This window comes from Pinus tabuliformis, chromosome 5_1, assembly GCF_031772625.1.
Source record: "Pinus tabuliformis cultivar Carrire ecotype Pingquan chromosome 5_1, CPIR1, whole genome shotgun sequence".
Taxonomy (NCBI): domain Eukaryota; kingdom Viridiplantae; phylum Streptophyta; class Pinopsida; order Pinales; family Pinaceae; genus Pinus; species Pinus tabuliformis.
The window spans coordinates 792,075,116-792,085,552 of record NC_142305.1 but is presented as its reverse complement, the minus strand read 5'-3'; the positions used below and the strand labels follow the sequence as shown (position 1 = coordinate 792,085,552).

Below are 10,437 nucleotides of genomic sequence, written 5' to 3'. Positions count from 1 at the left end.
TGGGCAAAGAAGGGGCTAAAAAAACGCACTTCATAGACCTGCCAGTAGTTTCTAAAAACTAAATTTCAGTGACACATTAATGATTGAACTCATATTGCAAAATATTACTAGGGGTTCAGCAGCCAAAACACTATTTGGATTCTTGATTGACCAATAGAATGAATACTGCCGTTTAAAACTCAAAACATCCAGAAATTTATCAAAGTTTTATGCTTTAAGTGAAGTAGGGAATGAAAAAGGAACAACCCTCTATACAAACACTTTTCAAGCCATTTGAGTCATCAAAAAAATCACAAAATACACATATATAGCCAATGCAAATATTTCTGGTCTAAAAGTTCAGATATAACTTCAGAAATTCTAAATAAATAATAAGCACAAAAAAAGTTGAAATCTTAAAGAGAAAACAGATAATAGTGCATACTATCCCCAAGGAACTCATGAAGTTGAGTAACGCAGATCTTTTGCAACTCCTCCGCGGGCTTATTGTTTTTCAGTAATGCCACCACATAATTTGCCACCAATGAAGGATCTGCTTCCGTCCTAGCATTCCACAAAGAGATATAAGTTTCAAGGACACTTTTGGCATTGATTCCTAACATGAAAGATGTAAAATATTAGAATGTGAGCAAAAATATAATACATCCCTATACAAACAAGCAGGAAAATGGACAATAAACTAAAGAGAATAAAATATTGCAGTATAAGAAAATATTAAAAAATTGATAGCCATGTAATACCCTGGGTTCTAATTTCCAGTGTAATAGTGTAAATTTGGACGTTATGAAAGGCCGCAGAACCTAACTCTGTAATGGTCTCAAATATTATTAATAAAATACCTCATCAACTGTAGACAGACAAAAACAATAGTTATAAGGGGCTATGGTCCCATAAGAGGAGGATGGCTAGATAGGCTAGACCTTTTTTATTTTATTATACCCATATTTGAATTAGTTGAGAAAAGGTGGGCATGTGAGCTTCTTCGTAAAGCCATGTGGCATTATGAGATCATGTATATTTAGCCTTCACAATTTTGGCTTGTTGGGGCCTGGGGGTTCATTCTTCATTATTGTCATTCATTTTGTGGTTCTGCCTTCTAGAGGGAGAAGAAGAATTCTACAGCTAAGAGCCATTGTTGTTGGCTGTGTTAATACTTGTAAATTCCAGCATGAGAAGATGTCTAAGTGCCAGTATGCATTGGCATTGCTGATAAAACTGTCCATGGCTGAGAGTCTCTGTAGCTTCTTGTATTGAGATTTCCTGACCAGTAGCATTGGATCCCTTGAGGGAAATAAAATAGCCTGAAGAGAGCATTGCAGAAAAGGGGATTCATTTCCTTGGATTGTGCAAGCTGACGGGGAAAGAGATCTAAAAGTCGAGATTGGCATGGGACTAGTTAAGTAATTGTGCAAATGTGACTGCTGTGTATAAGAAGAAATCTTGAGAGCTGGCCACCTGTGAGAGATAGAGTTGGTCTAGGCATCCATCCTTGTGGTATCATAGCCTTATCTAGGGGGTGGCATGTTGTAGAGAATGAATGTGTAATAGAGCATACAATTGGGTGGAACATCCAACATCTGCAGTCGGTAAATCTTTCATAAGGACAAGTGCCTTCTGTGTTCACTGTCTATTTATAATAATTATCATCTTTTTACTCCGGTATACTTATGAGCATTTGCATGGCATACATTTAGTATCCCTGGTTATTTGCATGAGTTCTTGAATGTCATGCATCACTTCCTTTTTTTCTTGACTTGAATGGCATCAAAAGTTGAAATTCACACAGAAATTGCATTTTTTTAAGGTACCCAGAAACAGGAGTACATCACAAGCCAGATGAGATAGAGATAACGTTTGCTCTCCGATTCAAGAACTAGGCACAATGACGAAGTGTCCAAATCCAGAAGGGCCGCCCAGTTCTTTCTATAAATATCAAAAAAAATGTGCTCTGCTCATATTTAACAGTTCAAGAAGAACAGATATACCTTTTGTCAGCACAAATTAAAAGGAAAAAATAACAGGAAAAACCTTGAGAAACCAACACTGTCAAGCATAGAAAAGAGCGCCAAAACAGAAAAAATGCTGGCACCATAATAACCCCCCATCTCTTGTGATTATCAGCCATTTTAGCAATTCAGTAGAAACAATGATACTTTCCCATTTCTAGACGGTTATATGGCATGAATATATATAAGCATCGGGGATAATAAGCTGACAGATAAAATAGAATGAAATAGGATGTAAGACTGCGAAAGAGACTCTGACTGTCATGGGAGTTACAGGCAGAAGAAAATCGAGACTGTCTAACAGAAAAGAATAATCAGGTTGTCAGGGGATATTACATAGAAGAGGAATAATGTCAATGATTATGTACTCTCATCATGGACAGTTATACAGGCAGATGAATCAAACAGCTATTTGCATTGCTCCAATCATCTTTCCTGCTATAATGGAACAGACAATTGCATTGCTTCAATCATCTTTCCTACCGTTTATATGATCAATTTTTCCAGGTGTATCAGTGCATGTTTTGTATGCTGGACAGATTTCCTCATTGGTTGCAATGTGCTTTGATAAATCGAACAGTTGATGGTAGTCTTTTTATCAAGGCAAATAACAGAGTTATGATTAGTTCATGAGATGATTGTGACCTTTTCTTCGTACGCAGATACAGTTCACTGTTGGTGTGCATTGCACGTGCATGTAAACACCAGAGGTTAAGTCATAATAAACCATACGCAACGCACCTTTGGCAACCAATGTTGTGTGTGAACAATTCAAAGCGATCAGCCTTATTTCAAGGCCCCAGGATCCGTTCTAGTTCAATGTCAGTGAACCCAATCATAGTATATGAAAATATACCAGAACCGTCACGACAACCATCAAAATCACAGCCCATATTAGCTTTTCTAAACAAATTGGACATAATCCTACATTACTGAGGCCAAAACATCTACACCCGTGAAATCACCAAAGAAAACCTCCGCAGTAAGAGAACGCTTAAGGGATATCCTTTAACAAAAAGAGGATTCAGACCATAATTTAGGTTTGAATTGTGGCTGTTGGATGTAACCATCGAACAAGATTATGCCTCATGAAACCGGCATATACTTCAGAAGAGGTAGAAGCAGCCTACTGGCGAGTGAGGGCAGCTCGTGGGTTAGATTCCTAGACTTACCAATCTTAAATATTGGCAGAGCGTTTGATAGCGTAATTCTAAAGCCACGGTAGGCTCACCTAAGATTGTAACTGGCACAATTGCCATGGAGTCGCCTCATTCCCTAACTCTGACAGGAATGCACTCCAGCGAGGCTACTACAGGGTTTGCTTAATGCGTTGATCAAGACCATATCCAGGTTTTAACGTTAAAGAATCTTAACGGCCCCATTGATCAAATGGGATGAAGAAATAAAGAAAAAAGGCACAACCCACAATCAATTGTTAGGGTTTTGGTGGTAAACTTCTTTTGATTTGCTGATTCAAGGGTTCCAGTAGTTTTCCGGATTTAAGAATTTTGGGTATTCGTTTTAGATATGTAAATTTTCATTTTGGGCCATGGAATTGCCTAGCGTTCATTAGCAATTCTGAGAAAAGGACACATTAACGAAGAGGGATGGTATACTTACAAGGACTCCAGGGTTTTGACGAGGTACCGCAGAAGGAGAGGCTCCCGAAACTTCATGTTGGTTGGCATCCGATGCTCGGCATTACTATCAGCCATTTACCTGTTGTACTTCAATGAATTATCTCTGCCCTTCTCGTGTTAATGGTGCGAATGGCAGAGAGAGCGGCTCATGGATCTTGAAACAGAGATGCAATTTAGCCATTATAAATTTGAAGGATTTGGGCTTTAACGATATATACAATATGGCTCACTTTAGTAAGTGGTCATATGCCCACTTCCGTATGTGATCATAGGCCAAGGAGCTTAAGCTTTTGTCGCCCCCCACTAGAGTATGCGAATATTCATCCGGAACGATAAATACCATAGAAGAAACCAGTAATAGTATTTTATAAAGATAAAGTAAAATTAAATTATAAAATTATTGTGATTTATAAGGCCATGGTATTATATTGTTTATTATATTTGATTATGGTATATAATTATAAAAATATAAAAATAATATTAATATTAATTATAAAATATTAAATAGTGAAATTATTATGAAATGTATTAGGGAATGTACTATATTAGTTTAGATCTATTTTAATTTTGTAATTGATTTTTTTGGTAGTAGATTTGGATTTAAGATTTATCTATGGAATGCAAGAGTATCATCTTAGATCCATCTTAACCATGTACTTGATCCGTCTTTGAACCTGGTAGATTCGGATTTAAGATAGATCTATGGAATGCAAGAGTATCATCTTAGATCCATCTTAACTATGTACTTGATCCCTCTCTGAACCCAGTAGATCCAAATTTAAGATACATCTAGGTCGGTTAAAAATTATAATTTTGTTTAATGTAAGGTTTTGATGAACTTTGTTGATAAGGGTATCAAAGAGAGTCTAACCCTTGCTTAGCAACAACTAGCAACAATATCAAAGAACTTCAAAGGATCTAGACCACTTGAACTAACAACCCTGGGGGCTTAAGGGTTTTGATTTATTTTATTGAGAAATGTTTTTTATTTATTACATTGAGAAATGTTTTATAAACCTAGAAAAAAAAAATAAAGAAATGTTAAATGAATAATAAAAAAATAGTTTTGTTTCAATTAAATGGGCAATAAAAATAGTAAATTAATTCAATTCAATTTATTCTTAGATCCATCTTAACTCTGAATCTATCAAGAGAGGGATCAAATTTCTTGAGATGCAAACCTCTTTTAAAGTGAAAAAAGATTTGATCCCTCTCGCACTTGGTAATTTGGAGTTACCATGGATCTAGACCGGTTTAATTTCCCCCTTTAAATAGGTTATATTCCACATGAATATCATGGGTCAATACCATGGGTTCTCATAAACTTGGAGCTCAAAAACCACCTATAACTTCACAAAGTCAAGTTTATCTTAACTAACTACCCAACAAAATTTAATGAAAATAATAATAATAATAATGTAGAATGTTTATTTTTATTATTTTAGTTTAAAGTTATGTGTATTTTAACACAGGGTTATCTTTTATTTTTTTTATTTTGACTGAGCCAAAATGTTTACTGGACATTATATTACAACATCTCTACCACACTCAGCTAGAGAGCGCCTATGTGTTAGGAAACCAGCTCACAAAAAGATAGAAAAGATAGATCAACGCCTTAGAATTCAGCCTCTTTGAGGGGGCAACCTCCTTTACATTACACAAATGAGCAATTCTTGGATTATACAAATGACTAAACCTCCCTTCTATATATAGGATTCTAAGGGGTCACAATATAATCAAGCCGACATAACAGTAATAACGTAAGGGCACAAAAATAACAATAGTGGGTTTCTATGGGGTATACTAATAACAATATGGGGATAATAATAACAATAAGGGATACAATGACAATAGTAATGGGGAATCACTAGTATTATAGGGGCCTAACATGCCCCTCTCCTTCCGAAAAACGTTGTCCTCAACGCTTGAGTAGTTCTAGATGCTTCTGTATAAAATTCTCATCCTCCCATGTGGAATCTTCAGTGGATAAGTTCTTCCACTTGATGAGATACTCTGAAATTGATCGATTTCGTAGCTGTCGAGTTCTTGTTTCTATGACTGCTTCCGGTTCCAATATGATTTTCCTTCATCGTCAAGTTCTGGCAATATTGTTTGAACTGGGAGCTTGTCACCTATAACCTTCTTTAAACATGAAACATGGAAAATTGGGTGCACTCGAGAAGCTGCAGGAAGCTCCAATTTGTATGCCATAGTACCAATATTTTGCAACACCTTGTACGGACCATAATACTTTGGTGATAATTTATTATCCTTCTTAGCTTGTTTGAGGGACATTTGTTTATATGGTTGTAGCCGTAGGAATACCCAGTCACCTACATCAAAACTTTTTTCGCTACGATGTTGATCTGCCTGTTGTTTCATTCTATTATGCGCCAACGTGAGGTTATCCTTTAAGATTTGGAGAACTTGTTGTTGATGTTCGATGTGATGTTCCACTGCTTGAACCTTAGAATTTTCTCTTAAATAAGATGTGATGGATGGTGGATGATATCCATAAAGTGCCATAAATGGAGTCATTTTTGCTGCAGTGTGGAAGGAAATGTTATACCACCATTCAGCCAGAGACAACCATTTGACCCATTGTGTCTATTTATCAGATACAAAGCAACGAAGATATCCTTCCAAACATTTGTTTACCATCTCACCTTGCCCATCAGATTGAGGATGATAAGATGAGCTATGAGCTAACTGAGTATCGAGACAAGAAAATAATTATGTCCAAAAATTTCCAGTGAAAATGGGATCTCTGTCGCTTACAATAATCTTTGGGTTTCCATGTAGCTTATGAATTGTTTCCATAAATGTAGTAGAAACTGTATTGGCTTTAAATGGATGTGATAATGCACAAAAGTGTGCATACTTGGTAAATCTGTCAACTACCACCATGATGACACTCTCTCCTTCGGACTTGGGTAAACCTATGATAAAATCCATTGAAACCTCCTCCCAACGTTGGCTTGGAATGGATAAAGGTTGTAATAGACCTGGGGTCTTAATTGTTTCAACTTTATTTTGTCGGAAAACCAAACATTCCGCCACAAACTTTTGAATATCCGATTTAAGGCCATCCCAAAAAAATTCCTTCTTAACCCTGTGGTAAGTTTTTAAAAATCCTGAGTGCCCTCCTAAGGGAGAAGTGTGCAATTCCATAAGAATATTTTGTTTGAGTTTGGAATTCTTACATAGGTATAAGCGATCTTTGTACCATAACGAATCATTTTTCGAGCTAAATGTATTAGATGTACTGGGATCTTGTTGTAACTTTCAAATGAGTGCCCACACTTCTTCGTCATTCTTCCATTCCTCCCTTGCTTCGTTTATCCAATCTGGTTGGATAATAGAAATGGTGCACAACAATGCTTCCACATCCTCATCCTTTCTTGAGAGTGCATCTGCCACAACATTTTGCTTCCCTTTTTTGTAGATGATTTCAAAGTCATAACCCAACATCTTTGTGACCCATTTTTGTTGCTCTTCAGAGGATAATATTTGTTCTAAAAAGTATTTAAGACTATCATGATCCCTTTTTACCTTGAAGTGTATTCCCATTAGGTAGGGTTGGCATTTCTTAAGTGCATATAGTATGGCCAACATTTCCTTCTCATAAATAGCTTTTTGTAAATACTTTCCCTTGATTGGACGACTTTCGAAAGCAATGGGTCTTTCATCTTGCATTAAAACAACACCAATTCCATTCCCTGAAGCATCACACTCCACAATAAAGGTTTTTGTAAAGTCCAGCGTAGCTAAGACTGGTGCTTGGCACATTGCCTCTTTAAGATGTTCGAAGGCCTTTATTGCTTCTAGAGTCCATGAAAATGCATCTTTCTTCAATAATGTTGTTAGAGGTGCTGCTATTTTCCCATAATTCTTAACAAACTTGCGATAATACCCTGTCAACCCAAGAAATCCTCGCATATGCTTTATGGATGTGGGGATTTTCCATTCCTTAATGGCTTTAATTTTGCTAGGGTCTACCTTAACACCTTCATGAGATACAATATGACCCAGATACTCCACCTCTTGTACTCCAAAGAAGCATTTGGAGCTTTTTGCATATAATTGTTTCTCCTCCAATAGTTTGAGCACCCTGTCAACATGTTCAACATGATCCTTCCAAGACTTGTTGTAGATTAGTATATCATCAAAAAATACTAACACAAATTTTCTAAGGAAGGGTTTGAAAATGGAATTCATCAAACCTTGAAATGTAGAAGGTGCATTAGTAAGGCCAAAAGGCATGACCAAAAATTCATAATGACCCTCATGAGTTTTAAATGTTGTTTTCGGAATGTCTTCAGTCTTCATTCTGATTTGATGATATCCTGAACGAAGATCCAACTTGGTGAAGTAAATTGATCCATGCAATTCATCCAATAATTCATCAATGACAGGAATGGGAAATTTATCTTTAATAGTGAGCTTGTTGAGCTCCCTATAATCCGGACACATGCGCCATGATCCATCCTTCTTGTGCACCAATACTACTGGAGCAAAGAAAGAACTTTGACTAGGTTGAATTATACCAGCCTCTAGCATTTCTACAACCATACGTTCAATTTCACTCTTTTGGGCATAGGGATATCTGTACAACCTGATGTTTGGAGGAACACTTCCTAGAATCAAATGAATAGCATGATCATGATCACGAATAGGTGGGAGACCTTTGGGAGTCTCAATGGAATGATTGTCCAAGACTTTTTGGAGATCTGGAGAAATAGATGATTTCGATGTGGGAACCTCTAGCGAACATAATTGTGCAATTACACCTCGTTGTTCCTTCTTTAGAAGCTTTGTCATACCGTTAGAGCTTATTATCTTTCCCAGTTTCCCTGCAATACCCCTTAATTCAACTTCCTTTCCTTCCGCACAAAATTTCATGAAAAGTTCTTGAAAATTAAAAGCTATTGTACCCAAGGATTGTAGCCATTGGACTCCTAGTACAACATCAGCACCACCCATTGGAATGGAAAGCATTGGGCTATTCAATACATATTCTCCCATGGATAGCTTGATATTATGGCACTTTCTAGAGAAATTTATGGTTCCTCCACTTGCAACCATCACTTGACACTTTGGTGCTGGATATAGGAAGCAATTCAATTCATTTGCTATCTTACAATGAATAAAATTATGGGTACTTCCTGAATCAATCAACACTATTACCTTTTTCTTCTTGATATGTCCTTCTATCTTGATAGTTTGAGTGGTAATTCCAGCCAATGCATTACAAGATATGGTCGGATTCATTTCTTCTTTATCTAGGGTTTGTTCCTGGAGTATATCCTCTTCTTTTAACATTTCTTGTTCCTTTTCTTCCTCCTCTTCACAATCTATGTAGAATAATTTCTTCTCAGCACACTTATGACCTTTAGTGTATTTGTTATCACAACTGTAACAAAGCCATTTTGCTCTTTTTTCTTCCAATTGTTGTGGTGTCAACCTTGTAGGTTGTGGAAGGCTAGGGGAAACAACACTTCCATCTTTATAGTTGTGAGTGGTAGGCTTCCTAGTTGCCATAATTTTTCTTTCCATTTTTCTTGCTAACCTGAATGCCTTCTCCAATGAATCAGGTTCCCAAAGGCGAACCTCATGTTGGATATTATCCTTTAAAGTTCCTATGAACACATCAATCCTATGCTCCTCTGGAATATCTTTTACCCTTATGTTCAATTTTTGGAAGTCCTCAATGTGCTCCATCATTGAACCCTTTTGCTTGAGATGTATCAATTGGCTAAAAAAGGTATTGCTTTTTGTACCCTCATAATGTGCTATCATTTCTTCCGTAAAAATTGCCCAAGCGACAATTTGTTTACGAGAGCAAAGCCATCGATACCATACAAACTGATTTGGTTCCAAATATAAAGTTGCAATACGTACCTTTTGTGTGTTTTTCACATTATGGAGATCGAAAACTTGCTCCATCTGAAGTATCCATGTTCCGGGATCCTTGCCATCAAACTTCCTCATATCGATTTTTGGAACATGGTGGATCTTCAATCCAACATTACAGTTTATGAAATCATGATTAACATTTCTTTTGTTATCATCATGAGTTTCCTTTACTACCCTTTCACCATTGGTGACCATTTCTTGTAGCAACTTATTCAAATTTATCTTCAATTCTTCCATCTCATCGTCCATGCCATTCATCTGAGAGTCCATTCCATTCATCTTAGCTTCCACGCCATCCATCTTAACTTGCATGGCATTCATATTAGCTTCCACACCATTCATCTTGGCTTCATTTACCTTTAGTGAGAGTGAAATTTGTGGTACTTGGTCTTGTAATTTTGATATATCATGCTGCATTTCTTTCTCTTCTTCATGAGTCATGCTAGAGCTTTTAGGTTGCTTACTAGGTGTTTCCATTTTCTTTCTTCGAGGCATTAATTAATGCTAATAATTCTTCACTATTCCCTTTGAATTCCTTCAGACTAATTTTTCAAACCAATCTTATGCAAAATTAAAAAAAAAAAAAAATACACACCTTTTATTCACTTTGTAAGAGCTCGATATTGAATCTATTGTATCTCTATAACCGTGGATCTCAAATATCTAAAATCTCGTCATGCGGTAGCCCTTTGAGTCCTCTTTCTAACCCTGCAAGTCTGATCAAGATTGGATTCTCCAAGGAAGAGTTATGCCAAATCTCCCACAATGACCTGATTATAGACTAGTTCAGTAGAGCGAACTTGTACGATGTTCCACATGTCAGTGTTTCAACCTTAGTACCTGAAACTGATACACAGAAAACTACAGGCCGTCCT

The 10,437-nt window shown here is 36.6% G+C and overlaps 1 protein-coding gene across 1 annotated transcript; it reads right to left on the bottom strand.

Annotated features, from left to right (window-relative positions):
• Nucleotides 1-380: 380 nt before the first annotated feature.
• LOC149167312 (putative RNA-binding protein C902.04) lies at nt 381-3,899 on the bottom strand. The gene is made up of 2 exons (XM_089431498.1): nt 3,627-3,899; nt 381-543 (listed from the first exon to the last, which is right to left on the bottom strand). The coding sequence occupies exons 1-2, from the start codon at nt 3,719-3,721 to the stop codon at nt 396-398; spliced, it is 243 nt and encodes an 80-aa protein (XP_089287624.1). The 5' UTR covers nt 3,722-3,899; the 3' UTR covers nt 381-395.
• Between the last annotated feature and the right edge of the window lie 6,538 nt (nt 3,900-10,437).